The sequence below is a fragment of the Equus przewalskii genome, chromosome 3, assembly GCF_037783145.1.
Source record: "Equus przewalskii isolate Varuska chromosome 3, EquPr2, whole genome shotgun sequence".
NCBI classification, from domain to species: domain Eukaryota; kingdom Metazoa; phylum Chordata; class Mammalia; order Perissodactyla; family Equidae; genus Equus; species Equus przewalskii.
Window position 1 is genome coordinate 101,938,872 of NC_091833.1, and position 24,489 is coordinate 101,963,360.

General features: G+C 37.1%; 1 protein-coding gene across 2 annotated transcripts in view; it reads left to right on the top strand.

Moving 5' to 3' along the window:
* The window catches only part of ADGRA3 (adhesion G protein-coupled receptor A3), a 122,096-nt gene that overhangs the window by 82,763 nt on the left and 14,844 nt on the right, over positions 1 to 24,489 (top strand). For both annotated transcript variants that reach the window (XM_008541515.2, XM_070613070.1), the window contains exons 11-16: positions 737 to 898; positions 3,346 to 3,549; positions 11,199 to 11,412; positions 11,621 to 11,829; positions 20,627 to 20,751; positions 21,824 to 21,947. In XM_008541515.2, coding sequence (XP_008539737.2) covers positions 737 to 898; positions 3,346 to 3,549; positions 11,199 to 11,412; positions 11,621 to 11,829; positions 20,627 to 20,751; positions 21,824 to 21,947 — 1,038 coding nt within the window. The remainder of the gene's footprint in view (positions 1 to 736; positions 899 to 3,345; positions 3,550 to 11,198; positions 11,413 to 11,620; positions 11,830 to 20,626; positions 20,752 to 21,823; positions 21,948 to 24,489) is intronic.

A 24,489-nucleotide genomic window follows, 5' to 3' on the forward strand; every position in this document is an offset into this window, starting at 1 on the left:
CAGGTCAGAGTCAACAATGGTCAATTGACGTTTCATTGGCATTGCCTGACAGATGTTTACATCTTTAAGTTATGGGCTGAGCTAATGAAAAGAATGCAGTAAATGAAAGAAAACCAGCATTGAAAAAGTGAGCACCTCTTAGGATCTGTTTATTTCTCAAAGCATTCATCGAGTTGGGAGGAGGAGAAGAAGTTCATTTGAGGTAGAGGAAACTGCATGTGCAAAGACACATGCGATGGCCCAGCACACGTGAGGAACTCACCATAGTTGGACGTGCCTAGAGTTTTGAACATGACAGGATGCTTGTGAGGCAGGCAGGGCATATTTCTTAGTAATGATGCTTAGCTAGCACAAAAAGAAGGGTTTATAAATGGTTTTCCAGACAAAAAGTTGAGATCTTTTTATTCTGGGATCATGTGATGTCTTTTTCTTCCCCTTGAATAACGTAATTGCCTTTGGCCCCATTATTTTGAGTCCTGCATGTCAGTCTTTTCACCAGTGATTTAGTGGTTACGTAAGTACACTGTTTTGAGTTAAATATTACCAAATGGTCATAATCGAATGTACTATTCATATCTGAAGGTGTTTTAATGAGAAACAAGTAAAGTGCCTGTTGAGTTTTCATGTGAAAATTTAGACTGAAGGCCAATCTTGTTGTCTCGTTAGGATTTTGATTATGTTAAACAGCCTGTGTTGGTTTTAAAGATCTTTCTTTTCTCTCCTGCACGCCTGCTAGCTAGGTGATGTGATGGTTGACATTGCAAGTAACATCATGTTGGCTGATGAGCGTGTCCTGTGGCTGGCACAGAGGGAAGCGAAAGCCTGCAGTAGAATTGTTCAGTGTCTGCAGCGCATCGCCACGTACCGTCTAGCCAATGGAGCTCATGTTTATTCAACAGTAAGTGTAACATTATCCTAGAATTCTAAGAAAAAAATTCGTTTAAAGCAACTCTAACCCAAAAGCGAGAGGCCTCGTCCCCGTTATTATTTAGGGTGGGTATTTTCTGTTACTGCTTGTTATTAATTTCCTGTTCTCAAACATTTTAAAAGCTAATTTTGCTTTTGAGTACGCTGTTTTTTTGGTAACTAGAAAATACTTTCTTATTCTGTAGTTTGAATGGTTATTGCTAGCTAATCCTCTGAAACTTTCCAAGACACAAATAAGAACACTATAGGATTGCCCTCCTGTCAATACCCACTGTCTGTTCTGGCCAATACTCTGTTCTGTGCCCTGAAGGATGTTTTGAGAGAGTACTTGATTGCTTGCCCGGATTTCAGTTTCAAAAGAGGACTGGGATGCCCCCCAAAATCTTGTGAACCTATTGACATTTTCAGTCCTTCCATTCCTGGGATAATGGGTTATTTATTACTATTTAATTTAATGATTATTAAATATAAATCTTATTTGTGCTAAATTTGACTGTTCTAAATTTTCTGGTATACTGCTTGATTTTTGTTTTATAGTTGTGATAAATGTAATAAATAATATGTTATCCCCTTGTCAGTCATATTCTGCTCTGGTCCATGATTTTCATTTCCTAATTATTTTAGTGGGTTCATATAATATTCTCTACTTTCTTCTATGATTTTATACAATTCAAGATTACTGTTTTTCCATTGATTGATGGGACCTTTTGTGATGATACTGTGTTTAGTTGTTCCTTTTGCTCACTTAAGTTTATAATAAATAAAATGGAGGCCTACCATGGCTCCTGTCTTTGACAACTTGGGTCAGGGTTATTTCTCTCTCAGATACATGGCCTTACTTGAAACCAACTTGTCATTTTTATGGCCTTACTTGGCCTTTCCTGGCCATTTGAACCCATTTTAAATCCCTCGCTGTAGCCTTGCTTATTTCTCACCCCAAAGAACATCTTCTTTCCTCTGAACATCATTGGTTCTTCTGAGAACCCAAGGATATAATAAAGGTCATAGTGGGTATTTGCACACTATTTCAATATGTAGAAAAGGTTCCAGGAAACTTAATTATACATTTGTTTATAATAATCTACTTACGGTATGGTTGCAAGGGTACCTCAAAATGGCAGATTTCTTTTTTCTAACTAAGGTTTCACATGTTTGTCATGATTATTGCTGCTTATCAGAAGCTCTAGTGTTGTTTATGTGTGTCTTTGATCAATAACAATTGGAATACAAATTATTCGTTAACAGAGACAATTGAATTAGTAAGATTTTTCACAATGTTTCACCTGTGGGGCAAAAGCAATGCAAGGATTCCTTAGTCTTGGAGATTTGGGGAGCCACCAGTTATTTTCTACCGTACATGTGATACTTGGTAAATTCTACCTTATCTTTTAAATTTTTTAGTTTGTGTCCTCCTAATAGATTTTAGATACCTTGCATGAAAGTTCTATGTTTTTTTTTTTTTAAAAAAAGAGGACTTTGTCCATATATTCTACCTAATTAGAATGGTGTCTTGCCTGTATGCTAGGCATAGAATTAATCATCCTTAAAGGAAAGAGACTCTATGTTGTCCTTGGAATTTACAGTAAATCCTATTACCTTGCTGGATGTGAAAGAGACTGGTCAGCTTGTCACTTCTCGTGCCCTCTCTGGCATGGTTCTGACAATGGGAGTGAAGGGAGCTATCCGCCAGGCGTGGGCATGGCGGTTGTTTGTGTGGACGGGTTATGTGTTTTGGTGGCCCTCCTGAGTTCAGTCCCACTTGTGAATTCCTTAAAACTGTTGGGGCAGGGCCGTCTTTTTCAGATGATTTTCCTGACCTAATTTGCTTTTAAAATCTCTTCATTTACTACTATTTGAACCAGCACCTCCCTTCCTCTTCTGAGGAAACAGCTTTTGAGTAAGTTTATGTAAAGTTTTTATCGGTGAAACAATGCAAAGAGTTAACTTGATCTCCTTGTAAAAAAAAAAAACCAGGGAATATGACATGTAGTGTTGAACGAGCTGACTTCTAAGTGTATTTCTCAAAGCCTAATACTCTACCTGTATTATGTTCATTAAGGGGGTGCACTGATTTCTTAAGCTAACTTTTTATAAGGCACTTCAGTTTTTAGCTTATAGTTTCTGCAAAGGGCTATTCAAGTTATTTTTAATTGACTTCTGATTTATATGCGGTCCTCCATGCTTTTTGACTACTTCTTTTCCTCTTCGTTGGTCTTCTTTCTATTCCAGGACATCGTTTCACTTCCAGCATCTTTTTAAGTTCCGCCAGTTGTCTGTCTGCACGGTGCTTTTATTTAATTAGAACCTGAACTTTCTCTTGTAGCTTATGTGCAGTGTTTTGTGTTTGAAAACTCTTTGAAAGTGCTTTTTTCCCATATTATGAATCTTACATCACTCCTGTTTGATTGACTTTTCAAGTATTCACCCAATATTGCTCTGGAAGCTTATGTCATCAAGGCCACTGGCTTCACTGGGATGACATGTACCGTGTTCCAGAAAGTGGCAGCCTCTGACCGCACAGGCCTTTCTGACTATGGGAGGCGGGATCCGGATGGAAATCCAGACAAGCAGCTGAGCTTTAAGTGCAATGTTTCAAATACATTTTCAAGTCTGGCGCTAAAGGTATGTTAAATTCTATAGTCATTTAAGACCCTTTATGGTCAGATTAAAATAGTCAAAATGTTTTGCTTTGCAAAATAACCTTGTTAAAAGTTTTTTGTGAGGGTAATATTATTTTGTGTTTGCTGTTGTTTTAAAGGAAACTCAGACCAGGAAGGGCCATCTTACGACTTTCATGGGCCCTAGGCATTTTTTGCACTTTGGACCTCTTTCTTTACACAAAAATAGGAAAATTTTATTTTATGACTGCAATGGTAAAAAGACAAATATTACATATTAAAACATTTTCTTTGACCTTAATTGTTATGCTCCTGATTTTAAAAGACATGACAACATTTTTGTGGACCTCCTAAAAACATTGTGTGACCTGTCTCTGTGTCTGCTGGACCTAATGGAAAAGTCAGCTGTGAGACTGGGCATTTCTTCAGGCAAGCTGTATATCAAGATTTTTGGCAAAAAAGTGCAAACATGTGATATGTCTTCAGAAAAATGTGTGTTTTATTGCAGCAAGCAAAATTAAAAGCATTTGTATTGGGGCCGGCCCAGTGGCACAGCAGTTAAGTACACACGTTCCGCTTCGGTGGCCCGGGGTTCGCTGGTTTGGATCCCGGGTGTGGACATGGCACCGCTTGGCATGCCATGCTGTGGTAGGCGTCCCACATATAAAGTAGAGGAAGATGGGCATGGATGTTAGCTCAGGGCTAATCTTCCTCAAAAAAAAAAGGCATTTGTATTGATTTTTAAAGTTTGGGGTTTAGATGTGTTTCATGAAATTACGTTGAAGAAAATAGTGGAGGTACAATTCCAACACCCTAATGGAACCACATTTTTTTCATTTAGTGTTGTGTGGCCATATGTAACTGTGTTCTCTGTGACTTTTAATTACCCAGTGCTTTGTTTCTGGCTTATCCCTGAGTTATAGCACAAACGCTATTCTAGTCATTTTAATGGCTGCTTAGTGATCAAATAGGTGTTAGGCGTCCTGGTACCTTGTGGGCACTCAATAAATATTATGAATGAAGAATTAATGTATTTTGTCTTACCTTACCCTGGTGACCTCTGTAAGGAGAGCCAATTTACCTATTTTAGAAATAGCCCAACTTACCTCACCACCCAAGACAGTCTCAAAAGTCTGATAATGATAATATATTTGATACCATATACTCTGAGGAACATTGGCAAGATTTGTTTGTTACTCTTTGCTCTGAGAGTACTTGATGTACCCAGCAATGCTACTGTAGACCTGCTCCTTTCCCTGTTGTGTTATTGATCAGTAAAAATATACCATGAAAGGCATAGACACAGCCTTACACACAAGCCCTTGAGAGAAAGGCATGTGTCTTTGAGAAGTACTTAAAATTGATGAACTCTTCTATCTTGGGTGATCATAGTTGGTAGAAAGGGATTAAAAATGACGAAACTCTACATTTCATCAATTTCGCTTCCTAACCCTCTGAGTAAGGAGTTTTCTACTTGCTAAAGTAGAAAGCTTTAAATGAACACCCTCAGATTTGTCGATTTCATACTATTCTAGCCTTTTAAGATCATCTTGTGGCCAGAAACCAAGGACACATTACACTATTATTCGTGTTTCATAGATGGACATGATTAAACTGAGTAAAAAAGGCATGTATCCTTCATGACACAAAATTAAAAATTTTAATGTCAGCAGTACAAAATACTTTAGCACTTTAACCGAAAATTTTCTTTACATTTTCAACTTTGTGCCAAGGCACTTTTTACTCTTTTTGCATGTGCTTTCTTTTTCAATGTCTTGAATATACTAGACAACTTGAACATTCAGTAATTGACTATGTTATCCTTGAATGGGAGAATATGCTAGCAAATGAAATTAAACTCAGGAAAAGTCAGTCCTGAGTTAGCAGTAACAGTCGTATTTGAATTGCTTCCTACATGTTTCTTGAATCTCTGTCCTTCTCTCTTCATTACTGTCACAGCCTGGTTTGGACTTCCCTCCTATATTACCCAAACCATTGTGATCTCCTATTTAGTCTCTGTCTCTCAAGCTCTTCCTTTAAAATCCATCCTTCTCCTGTAGATTGGTCCCCCTGGGGCTGACATTTGGCCAACATCACCAGTACAACTATACCAGTTAGTAAAATATTGAAATACTTCCTTACCCTTTAGCAGATAGCTGCTGCCCCAGTCCCCTGAGTGCCTCCTTAGTCTGCTGGTCCTTCTGCCTGGAATACCACCCGGATCTCTCCACCCTTTAGCAAATGATGGGCTGGTGCCTGCAGAGCAGAGGGTCTCTAGGAGCCTTCCCCTCTGCGGAGGCTGTTCTCATGGTCCATGTGTGCCATTTCAGGTTTTTAATATTGTGAAGATTATCCTTGGATCGACCCAACATGGAAGTTGACCTTGCATATGCCCTGATAAATACTTCCTGTCTCTCAGAGGCTGGCTGTAGGGTAGCTTCATCATTTGTCATTTATCTGCCCTCTTACCCCATATCTCTTCCTACCTCCTCTCTCTCTTGTCCAGTAACAGAAAATTTCCCTTGGTTCCTCTCCCACTCACTGGCCATTCTTAGGCCAGGCTCATGCTAATTCTCTGGCTAGAATTCTCTATTCCTCCTATTCTCCCCAGCAGCTTGGTTGTGTGTTAACATCCAGCAGAAATGTCACCTTCAAGAAATAGTACCTAGTACCGTCCTGTTAGTCCTCTCCTCTCCCACCCTCATCTCTCTGTTTCTCTTCCTCACTCTTCCCATACACTCTGCTCATCTCTCTGCCATTGCGTGTTACACTTGGGAGCCAAATGGGTTTCTTACCTCCTGCAGTGGACTAAGGGTTGCTTGAGGCAGAGCTGGTGCCTGAGTCATTGATGAACTCAGTGCCTGGCCTTGGTCAGTTGGCCGGTTGGAGATTGAGTAACCTGTCGTTTGACTCTTGCAGCACCAAATCTCCTCTGATTTTTTTCTTAATGAAATGCTTCCTTTCATCATTGGTACCATACTTTAGGTCCGTTAGCATCACAAAATAGTATGTTTTCAATAAACTACTAAGAGCTTTTAGCAATTGCTGGTATTTTGAATTCAGCTGTAATGTAGTTAGAAAAAACTGGTTCCTTAAAATTTACTTGACTGTAATTTAGAAATCAACTTTTCTCTGTGTGTCCCATATTTCCCTCAGCCCAGACACATAGGGCCTTCGCCCAACTGAAGTCTTTTGAGATTTCCAGACCAGTCATATATGTCTTCATGCTTCCTGCTTTTCATTGCTGCCCTATTTTTTTTTGTGCCCTCGGTCCCACTTCTACTCGGTGAAATCCCTGCTCCTCTCCTTCTAAGACTCCATTCAGATGGCAGCTTCCTTCTCTTCCTCAGACAGAATTCATCATTGCCTCTTAGTCCCGTAGTGCTTTGTTCATTTTCCAAAATAATTAGAAGCTGATGTGACGATGAATTGACCTACAGTGACAGGCCATGTAATATGGTGACTAAGAAAGCGGTCTCTCTGCAGCCAAACAGCCTGGGTTCATGTTCTGCTCCTCCACTTAACAGCTGTGCAAACTTGGGGCAAATACCTTAACCTCTCTGAATGTCAGTTCCTCATCTGTTACATAGGAATCATGAAATGGTACTTAACTGAGAGGGTTATTGAGAGGATTAAATGAGGCAAACGTGGGCATTTACAATCGTGCACTTAATGAACGTTAGCTCTTGTTAGTATTGTCGTTGTCTCATCCTTGTTTGATTGTGAATATTTGAGGGCAGGGACCATGGCTTATTTCATTGTATATCTCCAGATTGTGCCAAGCACGGGAAAACAGAACATCTGATAAATGTGGTTGAATAAAAATGAACAGCCAGGGGCCAGCCCCGTGGCACAGCGGTTAAGTGCGCCCGTTCCCCTTCGGAGGCCTGGGGTTCGCCGGTTCAGATCCCGGGTGCAGACATGGCACCGCTTGGCAAGCCATGCTGTGGCAGGCATCCTGCATATAAAGTAGAGGAAGATGGGCACAGAAGTTAGCTCAGGGCCAGTCTTCCTCAGCAAAAAGAGGAGGATTGGCAGCAGTTAGCTCAGGGCTAATCTTCCTCAAAAAACAAAAAAAAAGAAAAGAAAATTAACAGCCAAACTAAATTAGCAAAGAAAGATAGTCAAATTAGTTCTAAAGGCAAACACAATCCCTGTTAATCATCAGCAGTGAGATAATCAGAAGATGGTATACAGTTAATCACATACAAGAAAATAAAGATATATCGTAACCTCTGTTTAAAATCGAGCGGGTAGATAGTCAAGAAAACATGGATAAATTAGTATTTTATTGTTTTAAATCAAGTGGCTCTTTGACTCATTCCAATTTTAGTGTTAGAATTCTATAGACTTGAACAAAATTAGGATTTCTGGAAATTTTCATTTATTAATCACATAGTAGAAGAAGTCCAGATTGTTTCATAAGGAAACATATTAAAATCTAGTGAAAGTATCTGAGTGAACATCTCTTATGATAGTTACCATTTTCTTGCTAGTTTAGTGTCATTGTAAATAGGAAAATATACATGAATTTTGCAAATAAAATAGTAAGAGCTCTAGGGTAACATTCATTTCACGTGTGTTCATAGTTTGTCAATTTTTAGTATTGACATTATTACTCAAAGTGAATTGTGGAGGTCAAAATATGATGAGGTTCTCAATTATTATTCATCAGTCAGTCACTTTAAGGCATTTCCTGTCTCCCCAGCCTCCAGACACGCCTGCCCCACTGCTGTGTAACAATAACAGAAATACCCCCCACAGTTCCATAGCCTTTTGTACTTGTCATTGTCACGATCCCTTTTGGTCCTCACAACCATTTCTTAGGAAAGACAATTCGCTGCCTTTGACAGACGAGACTCAGAGAGGGTAGACAAAACTGTGCAGTGTTAAGCAGCTGCTAAGTGGTGAAGCTGGATCCCAAGTCCTGGTTTTTTGTTTGAGATCCCACGTTCTTCTCCCCATGGGTGGCATGTGATCTTTCAATAATAAATATTAGACCTCAAAAGCATGTATTTACCAAAGGATTTTAAGAGACATTTAAAAAAATTTATTAGCTATAACTCATGTATTTCTATCTGTTTCCATTGCCGTAATCCATACATTTTAAAATAAATATTTGGTTAAATGAAATTATAAACTTTGTGTTCTTTGCCTTCAGGCTAAGTGCAAAAGGTATGATCACGATAAATGTAACAAATCAGTGTTCCTCAGTGATATTTTTCATTAGATTTACAACCTTTCTGTAATAAATGATCAACACTTCTTTTAAATAAAGTATACAAGTATTACATTCTTACTATAAAAATCTAAACATTATTGATACAGCCGAAGTTTGCTTTTTCAGCACCCCTAGGCTACCCTCTCTCTACCCAGGTAACCTGTAATATTATTTAGTAATATTCTTTGTTGGACTTTGAAGGATATTTTAGAAGCGATAGATATGTAACAGTGTTGAATGTGTAGCTCTTGTCTCTCAGCGATCTGCTTCATGCACCCGAGTTTTTTAATTTGTTGTTTTTGTTGGGTTGGTTTTATAAGTTTAAATTTGTGTAGAAAAAGTTTTGCACTTCTCGAAATTATAGATGTCATTTCTTTGTTTCATCTCTTCTAGAAGTTCTCTTTTAGAAAACATTAGTATGATTCTTGTTTTAAATTAATTTATCATGTGATACTTTCCCAGAGGGCTATGCTTTGTTTGCAAGTCACTTTGAGTTCATGACAAAATTGTTTTATAAATTTTATAGTACTTAAGTTTTAATAAATATCCAGTATGTAATGCTTTATCAGGATTTTGACTTTCTAATTAATTGATCTGTTGAGGTTTCTTCTTTTTTTTGAATGCCTCATTATATATTTGAGAAATTTATATACTTAATAGAAATTTGCTAGATTAGCGAGTGAATTTATAATAAATTTTTTTTTCACAGCAGATTATATTTGCAAGTGAGAATAGTAGAAACCTTTTCATGCATTTTCTTAGGTGAAATGTTTCTAATATTTCTTTGGCATCTTCAGTTTAAAAGTAGTGTTCAAACTGTCTGTATTCAAACTTTCAAAATACTTTCATTCAACAGATAGATATATGTGGGCATCTGTTGTATTCCAACATTGTTCTAAGCCCAGCAGTTAAAACTAATTCTGAAGTCAGTCGTTTGCTTCACTAAAACCTTTTTTCTTAAAAAAAAATACGCATACCACATAGGCTTTCATTAATTTTATAAACAGTGGGCTACTTTTATCAAATACAAGTGTCAGGAACTATTATTAACAAAGGGAGTCCAAAAATAAATGAGATTGTCTGCACTCAGAAATCCTGCTGCTCCAGTTAGAAGCAGGCAGAGTTACACTGTGATGTGTGCAGGCTGCTGCCTCCGTCCAGAAGAGGGAGCAGCCAACTGTAGAAGCGGTGTACTGAGGAGACGTCATTAATCGTCCAAACAAAGCCCCGTTTTAAGGACCTTGTAAAGTCCTTCTCCTGGCTGTCACCTGGTCTCATTCTGCTCCATCCTTTATATTGCAGACAAAATTATCCTGCTAAAAATAAAATCTGGCCAGTTTAAGTGTTTCCCAGACAAAAGGAATAGTGTAGCATTTCAGCTGGGAATCCTGACATACACAGCATGCACAGTGGCATAAAAAAGTAGGCGATCTCAAAAATTGATAAATTCAGTGTGGCTGGGTTATAGTTTGTCTTACAAGGAGTGTTGGAAGATGAATTTGAGACATAGATTTTAGCCAGATTTTATGGCGTGCTTAGAATTTGGAGGTAGTGTTCTCTAAATATTGGAGAATCAAGGTGTTATTTAAACTGAAGTAACATGATTAGATTTGTTTCTTAAGAAGAAATTTTATTGGCAATGTGAAAATTGGGTTGGAGACAGGTTGGTGCCGAGAGAAAGACTTTGTGATATATTTTTAAAATAGGGAATTTTTTAAAGATAATTATTTGCTTCCTTGGTGTATAGATTTATTTTTTATTGAATGCTGAATAATTTATCACTTAAAAATTTGTAATAAAGAAGTCTGAAAAACCTTCAGTGATCAGCCAGCATGTTGTTCCTGTTTATTACTGTGTTTTTCTAACATAATGTGTTTCTTAGTGTCAGGGAAACTTCTGCTAAAATAAGAGTTTGCTGAATCCAGCTTCTGTTATGGTTGTATCATTTCTTTCTTTTGTTATTTGACACTGAATCTATCATAAATCACCTTAAAGTTCCATAAGCCCAAATTAATTACACTCACATTTGTGATATGTTACATTTGTGCTTATTTACCGTATTTTGTCATTGTAAAAATGATACAAAAAGTGATCATTGAACTTCCTGGTCGGTTTAATGCTGCCTGCTTCAGCATTATGTTATTATGGGAAAATTCACTTTGTAGTTTGAAAGAATTCCTTGTTTACTTATAACGCTTTGAAATAGAGTTTGCATTTCTCTTGATTTTCTACTACTTTTGTTCTGTGATATTATGTGGTGTTCAGACGTTTCATGTAACTGATACATTTTTTTAACTATTAAATTTTGTGTATATACATTTTTTTAAAAAATGTGTTCAGCATATCATTAGAAACGTAACTGTCTAAAATATTCTTTCTGGTTTCTATATACTAATATGGCAACTCTTCTTTGTTTTTTAATATATTTTCAGAATACTATTGTGGAAGCTTCTATTCAGCTCCCTCCTTCCCTTTTCTCATCAAAGCAAAAAAGAGAAGTCAGACCCACTGATGACTCACTCTATAAGCTTCAACTCATCGCATTCCGCAATGGGAAGCTTTTTCCAGCCACTGGGAATTCAACCAATTTGGCTGATGATGGAAAACGGCGTACGGTGGTTACCCCCGTGATTCTCACCAAAATAGGTTTGTATGTGGCATATGTTATCCTGCAGAAGCTGGACAGTGCGACTTTGTAATTCATTGTTGCTAAAAAAGCTTATTTTTATTTCTTCTTGATTTAATGAGTCACTAGTGAAAAAAGATATTGCAGAGTACCCATTAGCGTATAAGTTGACATTTAACTGTTTATGAAGTTTGTTTCAGAAATACTTTTATTTCCCGTTTTCTCCAGATGGTGTGAATGTAGATACCCACCACATCCCTGTTAATGTGACACTGCGTCGAATTGCTCACGGAGCAGATGCTGTGGCCGCCCAGTGGGATTTTGATTTGCTGAACGGACAGGGAGGCTGGAAGTCAGATGGGTGCCATATACTCTACTCAGATGAAAATATCACTACCATTCAGTGCTACTCCCTTAGTAACTATGCGGTTTTAATGGTATGGCGTTTGTTAACATCATGCATAAACACTAAGTGTTCTCGTTTTTTCCCTATGCATAGTTAAGCTCAAATGAAGATTTTTCAAAAACTTTTAATGTAAATTGCTCCTTTTAATTAAGAAAGAAGTTATGTTTGGTGTAATTCTGATTTTAAAGGGAAATTGAGTTATTACCAGGTGAAATAAATATATGAGATTGAATTTGGTATAGGAATTTTGAGTGAACTTTACAAGTGCATCAGTTCAACTAGACTTCGATCTTCTTAGAATTTGAAGACATCTTAAGTCTATACACTCCACTTGCAACCCGGAAAGAGTGACTCATTTGCCCTGAGATACACAGTGAGTAGTGAGAGATTTTCCTGCTTTGTCATCTGGTGCCTTCTCCCACTACACGTCATAATTTTTAGACCCCTTTTGAATTTAGAGTAATGGTGATAATTTCACTTTAGTCACTGCAAGAGACAGTATTGACACAAATAACGTCTTTTCAGTTTTAATGCTGATCAAACTAATGTTGTTTCTGTTATTTACTATTGTTTGCACCTATTAACCTTTGGTAAAGGAACTAGTTATTACTGTATAGGAGCAGATCTTTTTATTAGTAAGTTATTTAAGTGAATCTGATTCCTGAGCTGCTAATTATGAAATTAGCCGTCTAATTTTTATTTTACCTTACAGTTCTTATAAGATACTAACAACCTGGAGTATGTATACATGCATTCAGAGTATAGTGGAAGGAATTACTGATGACTTGGAAAGACTTTTCCCAGGAGTGGCTTGAGGCTAGTCTGGGAGTGAGGACACTTAGTTTTTTAATCTGCCTCCAGCTCTGAATCTGTTATATAGACAGTGTTTTATCAAAGCACTAAATAACCTTGAAACATGATATATTTTAAGTTTTGTGAATTTTTTTTCCTTAAAAACACTCAAAGAGCATTTACCATGAGAAATGATCTCGAAGCAAGCTGAATTAGACTAGATTTTCCTCCACTCTTTGTTTGGTTTTCTCTTTGCTCCTTAACTTAGCATACCTTACCACCATGCCAGTCGAACAGGAGAGGAGTAAATAGATTCTTTATCAGGGCGTAGGGATGGTCTGCTCAGCGACATCCTTTAACGTGTTTGTTATTGGGCCCAGCTGACAGAGGTGGGGTCCACTCTAGTTAGACTCAGCTGTATTTGTAAGAGTCATTTGTCCTTTGGGGTTTAAAGTTGGTGTTGATAGTTTAGGATTCTTCTCACAAATAGAAGATGTAGGATTTCTCTAAGTCTCCTTTCTGTAAGTTCACTTGTTATTGTTTTGTGGTATTCAAATTAAAGCATGATGAAGCATTAGTTAAAGTGTGAAGCATTTTCTCTTCAGTTTGAAAGTGTTTTCTCATTCAGGTTTTCTTATAAAATAACCTGAAACTATGAAGTACTGAAGGAGAAATAATAGAGATACAGCATTGGCTGAAATTTATCTAATAGTTAACTAGAAAAAAGTTGGGCAAAATAAATGAAACACAGAACACACAAAGGCATTTTGTAAGCTTCTCTGTTAATGACATGATACTGTACCATGTAAAACTTGTATTTTTATTTAATCTAATACCAGTTTAAAACATCTATTTTTGAACTTCCTAGCTGTTCTTCTAAACTATTTTCATTAGTATAATCCTTTTCTAGAAGGAATAAGCTATTCTTTTATCTTTCATACTTTTAATCTTTTAAAAAATGTAATGCACAATTCTTTAAAGCTAAAATACAGTATTAAGATTTTTTCTATTTTCAAAGAATCTTTTCTTTTGCTTTTCTTAAATATAACTCTGCCACCTAGAGGCAGGAAAGTGAAATGTATCTGAAATTGTTGACACAATTAAAGTTAGTATATGGGATTTTTAGAGTTGCTAATTAAACATAAAGGCTAAGTTAATGAAATCATACCTACTCTTAAAGAAAGTTATGTCTAGGATAGAACAAACGTCTTTTAAAAATTGAAAGTCAACATCTTTTTTCCTTACGTGACACTGTTTTGAATGACATAAAATCCAATTTTTCTTGAAAACTATATTAATATTCAGTTTTATATAGCAAGTCTAAATTCATATTTAAAACTTTTCCTGATCTGGTTTTAAAGACTTGTATTAAAAAAATGAGACGAAAAGAATATATTTGTTTGTAAACCTTGAATAGATACCATAGTTTGGTTCTGAGGATATCCTGCTATTACCAGTTACATCTTAAGGTCTCAGTGGGGGCCACAGAGAACAGTTAAGCAGACATTGGGTTTTTTTGAATTATATGATCAAAAATAGCCAATTGGGGCAGCAAGATTCATAGAAACTACATCAGTAGGAAAAAAAACCCTGAATAGCCAGTAGGTAATGAGTAGGGTCTGACAGTAGTACATAATACTTTAATTGGGAATAGTTATTGAAGATGAAATAATCTCTATACCTTGATTTTCCTTTTGTTATTGTGTTCACCTAGAAATATGTGAAACTAGAGAGCCCTCATTTGTTTTAACATCTCTCTAGTGTTGCTTTTTAATTTTGTTTATATAAAACTTGCTGAATGAAAGCCAGCTTTGGTTTCATTACTCTGTAATTAAACATGAATGCTAGTAATGTTTTTGTTTACATGATTTTTAGATAGGGACTACATTCACATGGCTCAAACATTTTAGTTATTTCTACACATTAATGTATAGTGAAAACTTGACTCTCACCTCTCTCTCCCATCAGAATCATTCTCCACAAAATGGGTAACTGCTTATATTGGTTTCTTTCCTATTGTTGAAGAGATTTCTATGTATATTGCAAAAAGTAAAATGAATATATAATCCTGTTTTCATCCATTTTTACACAGTGTTTGTGTGCTGCAAACATTATTCTAAATCATGCTTTTTTTCTAGGAAACAATATGTCTTATGATAATGAGGTCCGGGGAATAATATATCTTAGCTTAATGATGATGTCTTATGATATGACGATGATATCTTATATTGATGTGATGATGATACTGGTGGTACTGGTGGTGGTGGTGGTGGTGTCTGATTTTCGTTAAGGACTTATGTACTAGGCATTCTTACGAAGTCTTCATATGAATTAACTTATTTTGTCCTTGTAACAGCTTCTTGAGGTATAGTACTATTATCATTACCCCCAGTTTACCGATAGAAAAACTGGAGGTCAGAGAGACTAAGCACCATGCCCAAATTTACAAAGTTAATTAGTATTTGAATTGGGATTTGAATTCAGACTCCAGAAATCTGTGTTCTTAATTACGCTACTAAATCTCCTTTCTGAAAGCTTCCCATAGCAATATAAAAGAGCCTCCTCATTCTTTTTCACCTTTGAATATTATTTTATGTCTCTACCATAATTTAGGTATTCCTCTATTTTGTTTGGGTCCAGTAACTTACCTGTGGAATATTATTTTGCGCATGTAGTAGAACATCTGCAGGGTAAATTATGTGAAGGGGAATGGTAATCAAAGGGCGACCAACAAAGGGGAACAGTTTCATCAAACTGAGATATGAGCAAGTGCATAGATCTTAAGTGTCTGGCTGAATGATATTTTTACATGTGAGTACACAAGATTTTTCCTTGAGCACCCGTTAGCTGCCCTGTTTCTTTCTAATTAATTCCCACTACCATCTCCAGAGATACCCACCCTTCTTATGTCTGTCACCACAAATAAGTTTTACCTGTTCTTAAACTTCATATAATTGGAATTGTACAGTACATACTCTTTTGCGTCTGGCTTCTTTCTCGTCACATCTGTGAGATTTATTTTTGGTTTTGCATGTAGCAGCAATTTATTCTTTTTCATGGCAATATAGTAATCCATTGGATGAAAATACCAGAACCAGTAGAATACCATCCTACTGTTGGTGGACTTTTGAATTGTTGCTAGGTTCTGGCTATCAAGAAAAAGCTGCTATGAATATTCTTGTACATGTGTTTTGATGGGCGTATGCACTCAGGAGTGAAATTGCTGGATTGTAGAGTGTCCATCTATTTAGCTTTAGTAGATAACCATACAGTTGACCAAAGTGGTTTTATTGGTTTACAGTCTCACCAGAAATGAGAGTTTTAGTTGCTTGACCTCCTCGCCAGTGCTGGTATTGTAAGTCTTTAATTTTATAGTCCTTGGTGGTGGTATTATGATACATCATTGCAGTTTTAATTTGCCTTTCTCTGGTGACCAATGATGTTAAGCACCTCTTCAGTTTCTTATTGTTAGTTTGGACCCTTTGATGAAGTTTCTGCTCAGGTCTTGCCTATTTTTTCCCCATTATCTCTGACTTTTATTTTTTTCTTTGTTTTATTGAGACATGATTGGCGTACAGCACTGTATAAGTTTAAGGTGCTATATGTAAGGTGTACAGCATAATGTCTTGACTTACATCTCTTGTGAAATGATTACCACAATAAGTTTAATTAGCATCCATCATCTCATATAAATGCCAAAATCAAAGGAAAAAAATGGGTTTTTTTCCTTGTGATGAAAACTTTTAGGGTCTGCTCTCTTTGCAGCTTTCAAATATACCATACAATAGTGTCAACTGTAGTCATCATGTTGTACGTTACATCCCCAGTACTTATTTATCTAATAACTGGAAGTTTGTACGTTTGACCACTTTCATCCAATCTTCACCCCCACCTGCCCCCTCCACCCACCTCTGGTAACCACAGAAATGATCTTTTTTTTTCTGAGTTTTCTTTTTAAGATTCCACATGTAAGTCTTACCTATTTTTTAATTTGGTTGTCTGTTGTTTTCTTATTGACTTATAGGAATTTTTGATATGAATTGTGAATAGGAGCTCTTTGTTAGATTTATGTGTTGCAAATATATTCTCAGTCCATCCCTGTCTTAATCCTTTTGGGCTGCTGTGATAGAATACCATGGGCTGGTGGCTTATAAGCGACAGAAATTTATTTCTCATAGTTCTGGAGTCTAGAAGTCTAAGATCAAGGTGCTGGCAGACTCACTCTCTGGTGAGGGCCCGCTTCCTGGTTCACAGATGGCTGTTTTCTCCCTGTGTCCTCACCTGGTGTAGGGGGCAAGGGAGCTCTCTGGGGTCTCTCTCCTAGGGGCACTAATCCTGTTTGTGAGGACTCCACCCTCATGACCTAGTCACCTCTCAGAGCACCCATCTCCTAATATCATCACATTGGGGGTTAGATTTCAACATATGAATTTGGTGGAGACACAAACATTCAGTCTATGGAAATTGCCTTTTTCCTTTGTCTCTTAATGTTGTCTTTTTGTGAGCTGAGTTTCTTAATTTTTCTGACTTTCTTTTTCTTTAATAATTAGTGCTTTTTATGTCTTATTTAAGAAATCATGAAGATATTCTCCAATGTTCTCTTTAAGAAGCTTTAATATTTTTTACCATTCACATTTAGGTCTATGATCCAACTGGAATTGACCTTTACGTATGGTGTGAGGTAGGGGGAGCAAAGTCTTGAAATTATTCTTCTTTATTCCTTAAGGGAAAAATAAGGGAGAAAAAAAAAGACTTCTCTTTTCCCGGGGGATTTTTTGTTTGTTTGTTTTTTACATTTCTGATTTCAGACCTATTTTTAAATTTTATTTTATTGGCAAACTCTTTTTATTTCTTTATACTCTGATAAGAGAGGGTACCTTGAGATGTTTTCTTTGGTCTTTCTTCCATTGTTGAGATCCTGGTGAGTTTATATAATTACTGATTTGTAATTATCCTTACTATTGATAGGATAACAATGAATTATGTAAAACTGCCAGTGATTTTATATTTGTAATTCTCAGGCTAGAAGTAACTTGTAAATATATGAATCTCTCTCAAGTAAACAGAGTTTCAAAAACTCTTCTTCCATTTATTTGGGTCCTTAATCATCCTCTGTGATTTTTAATGCACTTTGAGGTGTTCTAATATTCTCTGCTTGGTGCAGTTAACTTTGTACCATATAGAAGAGCGACTAAGATCACCATTTAGTGATGGGCTGTCGTTGTGTAAGCACGAGAGGCAGAGATTTTTCCTTATTTTTTACTGTATTGCAAATGTAATGACAGTTTTGCTTTTTCTTCTCATGGGTGTCTCCTAGTGGCCTTTTTTGATCAGTGTGTTTAGGAATGTTTTTGTTACAGTATCATAAAGAAATTGTGTTTACCAGCTCAGTTGAAAGTAATTTTGATTCAGATTTCTACTTTACCTCTCTTGTTTTAGATCTTTAACTTTACTATCCTAATCTCAGCGGTCTTAACTAGTCTTATATTCTTTTATATCTTGTGCCATCAAGACAGGAGGTTTTTATTTTCTTAATTTGATTAGTATCCTTTATACTAGGAGTCTGCAAATCCTACCGAACATTTGACCCACAGGCCCGTTCTAGTCACCTGCTGTTTGTTTGTTTTAAATGCTGGAAAGCTAAGAGTGATTTTTAAATTTTTTAATGGTTTTATTTCAAGTCGTTAATAAGTACCTGCATAATAGCCCCGATTTGCCTCTTGGCCAGCAGAGCCTCAAATATTTACTATCAGGCCCCTCACACATTTTTCTCAGCCAGTTTCTCAGCATGGGTTCCCTTTCATTTCAGCAGGTCAGTTTCTTGTGACAACCAAAAATGCCCCTGCAGAAGCAGTGCCCTCTGTGACCGATGACAGTGGTAGTTCCACATTTCTTCAGGCATAACATAGAATTAGGAGTCGTTGCTCTCTGTTTCAGCATCCAGTTTCTTTCTCATATTGTGTCACATGCATTTGACTTTTGAAAAACACTGATTTCTTTTAAACTTAAATATTATGGCAACATGTTTTGAGAATTGAATTGGCACTTTGTCTGATGTTTTACTAGCTAACATCCAGCTACCTGTGTTTTGTTACTGTTTGCAAAAGGATGGTGGAAGACTCATTGACGCTTCCTCCTTCTGGCTCTTACCCAAACCCTGCCAGTGACTGGTGGTGTCTCCACTTTACGGGGAGGTAACTGCTCCCAAATCACATAGCTAGCAAGTAAGTGGTGACGTGTTATTGAACGTTTGCTTAAGGAATGTAAAGCAGGCAGTTCATGGCCAAATCCTAGATATTGAAAGTTTATCCTCAATTGTTAATTCTGCACTGGTATAAGTAGCTTTTCATAGAAATTGAGGGGAAATGTGTCTACTCTTCCTAGCATCTAACTGCTTCTCACTGCCCCGACCTTTTTTGAATTTTTCCACTAATATTGTGGATTTTTAGCAGAATGCGAACACACTGGGGCCGTGTACCATAGACTAATAACCTTGTGACCATCTCACAGGGCACATTGTTCAGAATTGTGGTGATAGGCTTTTCTCTTGTACTTTCTCTTTTGGGTTCTTAGTTTACAAACTCAAGCCTGAAGGGCTGGCCCTATGTTCTGTGTTCCTGAATATCTGGTGCTTGGCATAGCACCTGGCCGTGGTGGACATCCACTTAACGTTTGTTGAATAAGTAGATGAATTACAGCTTTGAGACCCATCACAGTGTGGTGGAGTTCTCAGGCTGGAATTCAGTCCTGCATTGTGTCCCCAGCTTCCCATTGACTGATTTTTGTCAGGCTCCGTGGGCCTCTCTTCATCCTTTGCTATGGTGAAGGGCTTGTTAAGGTGTTCTGATAGGACATTTGTAGATCTATAATTGTATATTGTCAACTTCTGATTCTTTGATGGGAGAATGTGCCCCTCCCGTCCCTACTCTGTTGAGGCCATCCTCAGTTTGCCTGTCTCTCACCCATTCCCTTCCTCTTACATCTGGCTGTGCTAGTTTTGGATATTGTTTCAGGAACTTCCTAATTAGAGATGCCTCCACTGTGAACTCCTTCCCACGTCCAGCTGTCATCTTGTAGCTTTAAGAGTCAGTTTAGAAAGAGAATTTCGTGACAGGATCTGGTAAATCTCCAGCTTTGACTCCTACAGCCCTCATTTTCCTGCATGGTGGCCGTGGTTGGGGCGGAGGTGTCTTTCCAGTCTGCTTTGGTCCTTTGTAAGTAAGGAAACCTTCAGATGGCCGTTGTTCTCATTTTAGGGAGCCACTGTGTGCATTGTGCCCAGCACAGACTCGGCAGCCAGGCTCCTTTGGGTCTAATCCTTATGGCATTAACCTCTTTGTGCCTCAGTTTTTCAAGGTATAAAATGGGTCTAATAGTATACTTCGCTCATAGGGTTACTCTGTGTAAGGTGCTGGCACAGTGCCTAGATTATGGAAAATTCTATGTAAGTGATTTGCTGGTATTGTTTACTGTTATTGATTTTTGAGCTCTTCGCTCCCATAACCGGGCTATCCTTTTTTTTGGTCAAACGTGATGTGATCGTGCATGTTCTGTGACATTCAGCTCTTCAAGGACAGGAACCATGGCTTACTCTTATGTCCCCAGAGCCTTGCACAGTGTTTGTTCATTCATAGTGCTTGAACGTGAGTGCAGGTAGTTTGAGAGGTCTGTTTAGGCTTTGTTGACTTGGAGATACTGCTGTCTTTGCATTACCTGATGCATATGCAGAGTGATAAGTGGGCTGGAAGGGCATTACAAAGGATGAAGTCTGTGGTTGCCCCTCCTAAATCACCCACATGTGCACCGCTCTTCTCTCTCCATTACCCTCATAGCAGAGTCAATATTTAAATTTATAAAGTTGGTGGTCCCGTGGAGAATAAGAGTGTGTGTGTGTATATATACACCATAAGTAGTTAACACAGTGAAAGTTAGGAAGGCAAATTAAGGTGTGAGGAAAATAGCATGAAACATTAATCCTTGAATAAAATGAAGAGATGTAAGGGCCAGAGTTTTGATGCTTCCTTTTTCCCCTGCAGGATTTGACGGGCTCTGAACTGTACACCCAGGCAGCCAGTCTCCTGCACCCTGTGGTTTACACTACTTCCATCATTCTCCTGCTGTGCCTCCTGGCCGTCATCGTGAGTTACATATACCATCACAGGTAAGAGAGAAACTTGACTGCTGGAGATCTGTGCACTTTGAATTGGAGTAGTTTATTTCACATTTAATTCAGAGGAAACTGAGTTTAATACCATGCTATCCTTCCAACGTAAGGATGATTACTTTAGAATACATGCCAGCCTTCTTCGTTTCATGCAGTTTGAGACATAAATAATTAGTAAATGAGATGTTGAATTCATCTTTTACAGCACCTGTCAGTTTGCTGGGTGTGTATCTAGGAAAGAATATGGGATTAATGTGTTGGAGGCTGGAGGGTGGGTCTGGGGTAGAGGCTTGGTACCTGTAGGGTACCTTCCAGAACTAGGCTATGATATTATTTCTGTTTTATGACTTTTTGCCTGTTGATATTCGTTATTTTATAGATGGCATTTAAGAAAGTTGGTGACATTTAAGTGTGGGATATGGTTTTTGTTAATTGGAGACAAAGCTGCAGAAACTTTTAGTTTATGGTAGGAACTAATGAACTGAAAGGATTTCCTAAGCAGAAGTTCTCTTTACAAGAGGTTTTGCTAGAAATGTATTTTCCCATTTAAGCTGAACATATATGACATTTCTTGACATTTAGTTAAGAAACAAAAGGAGATTTTCATATCAAAAAGAAAAGAAAACTTCAACATTTCATGATGAAAGGCCAGGAAGAAATGCACTGGACATTTAGCCCATGTTCTCCCAGTAGGTCAGGAAAAGAGTGGCACCTTGCAGAAATCTCTAGGAAGCAAGCCAGTAATCCAGCCATCATAAGACGTCGTAACTGAGCAAAGCCCACGTGTTTCTGAATATGGAGAATTTGTGTAGCCTTTAGTGGGTGTGCTAGTTCCGTAAATGACTTGTCTTTTTTAGTGCCTGAAGTTAAATGTTGAGAAACTGTATTGAGTTAAATGATTTCTCAGATCCTGTGTGTGTGTCTGGTAGTATATATTTTTTAAATGTTTAAACATAAAATATTTACATTGGGTCCTTTATGCACTTGGAATTGTTAACTTATAGACGAGTATTGTCATGTCCTGCTTCAAATGTACTAGCCTGAATATTAATATTTTCCCCTTTAACAGTTTGATTAGAATCAGTCTCAAGGGCTGGCACATGCTTGTGAACTTGTGCTTTCATATTTTCCTGACCTGTGTGGTCTTTGTGGGAGGGATCACCCAAACCAGAAATGCCAGCGTCTGCCAAGCGGTAAGTCAGAGTGAAAAACTGAAATGGAAAATAATATTGATATTAGGAAGTAATTTCATTTGTTACATTAACTGTAAAAGGAAAACTGTTTCTTTGAAGTTTTTTTTTCCTTTAACTAATTAAAGTTAAACCAAATGTCACTAAAACAGTTTACCAGTATACTTCAAGTTTGGGATTATCATTTCACAACTGAATATATGACTTATGGGCTCTTCTTTTTATCTTTGGGAATCTTATGCTGATTGTCATATCTGTTATAATTCCCAACATTTAATTAAAAAAATAATAAAATCCTGATTGGCTGAAAGAGAAATGATGTTTTTTGATAATAGGAGTTTAAAAATTATTTCATCTGTTGATGAAAATGATAGAAATTAGAAAAAGATTTTAACTGTAAGGTATAAAAATAAGAAAGTTCTTAGGTGTGGTAAATATGAAGAATTAAAAAATATTCAGCTCTTAGCTTAAAAGAAATTATTACATATGTGGCCTTAGTGAACAGTAAGTATTCTTGCAGTGTAAGTATAAAAATCGAAACCTTTGAATGTATGAATAGGAAATATGTAAAATTTATTTCTGTCTTTGCATTTTGTTTTTCATATGCATAATAGCAAGCTGTGTAACATAATAATTAAGAGGTTATGCTTCCTGGATTTGAATCTCAGTTCTGCTGTTTACAAACTGTGTTTTCCTGGAAAATTTATTTAACTTTTTTTTTATTACAAAAAGAACCTAACAAATCTACCCTCTTAACAAAATTTTAAGTGTATAGTACAGTATTAATTATAAGTACAGTGTTGCACAGCAGATCTCTAGAGCTTGTCGTCTTGCACAACTGAAACTACACTCATGGAACAGCAACTTCCCATTTCCTTCTCCCCCCAGCTCCTGGCAGTCACCATTCTACTTTCTGTCTCCATGAGCTTGTAACTACTTAGACTCCTCATATACGTGGAGTCAGGAAGTATTTTTCCTTCTGTGACTGGCTTATTTCACTGAGCATAATGTCCTTCAGGTTCATCCATGTTGTAGCACGCGACAGGATTTTTTTCTTTTTTATGGCTGAATAAATATTCCATTGTGTGTATATGCCACGCTTTCTTTACCACACTATTCATCTGTTGATTGACATTTAGGTTGCTTCCACCTCTTGGCTATTGTGAATACTGCTGTAATGAATGTGAGAGTGCAAATATCTCTTGGAGACCCTGATGTCAATATTTAACTTTTCTGTGTCTCAGTGTTTTACCGTAAATTTGGGAAAATAATTAAGTTGTTGTGGGATGATGTGATTATTTATTTTAAAAAACCTGAAGTAATTTATAGATAAATTATTAGAAATAAGAGGAAAGTTTAGCAATGAGTGAATGTAGTTTAATATATGAAAATTTACTGTTAGTATGCAGAAATACAACTATGAAAAAAATAGTTAATGAGAAGATACCATTTATATAGTATCAAAGAATATCATGTACTTAGAGATAATAAAAATTGTTCAAGATTTACAGGTAAAATTTTAACGTGTTAAAGAAGACCTGAATAAATGGGAAGAGGAAGAGTTAATCTCAGAAAGGTGGCAGTTTCTTCTAAATTAATCTATAGATAAGAAGAGAATTATTCATGAAACTCAATAAAATGGTTTTTAAATTTAGATAAAAGGACTAAAGATAGCCAGGACACTTCTGAAAAATAGTAAAATAGGAAGACTTCTAATCATCAGAACTTAGTGGCTAACATAATTAAAACTGTGGCATTTGGTTTAGGGGTAAATGGACTAACACAGTCGAATAGGGAACCTGGAAGCAGACCTATGTGGAACTTTGGTGTAGCACAGAGGTTGTGGGCCTCATCAGTCTGGTAAAGAGAGACCACTGAGGGGCCCGCCCACCGTGGCATAGTGGTTTAGGTTCAGCGTGCCCCACTTTGGCAGCCTGGATTTGTGGGTTCAGATGCCAGGCACGGACGTACACCACTCATCAGCCACGTGGTGGTGGTGACCCACGTATAAAGTGGAGGAAGACTGGTACAGATGTTAGCTCAGGGCTAATCTTCCTCAGCAAAAAATAAAATAAAGAGACACCATTGTACAGTAAAGGGAGCTGGGGAAAATCCATTTGGAAAGAGATTAAAATTGGGCTATACCTCATGCCATATAAAAAAGTCAGTTCTGGGGTGATTAAAAACTTACATGTCAAACCAAATGTTAAAATTCATATTAGAAAATATCACAGTCCTTGGGATAAGGAGAGATCTCTTAAACGTGACACTAAAAGGCATTGACTAGAAAATAAGTGAGATATTTGACTAAATTAAAAATAAGAGCTTTTGTTTATTAACATTCCTAATGAAAGCGAAAAGACAAGTTACACATTGGAAAAGCTGTTCTCAATATATGCAACTGACCGAGCATTAAAATAAAAAATATAATCAGTGAAAAGGCCACCAGAAACCCAGTAGAAGAAGTGACATGAGAGTAGAGAGCATTTCACAGACGAGTAAGTACACAGGCCATTTTACACATAGAGAGATGTTCAGCATCATC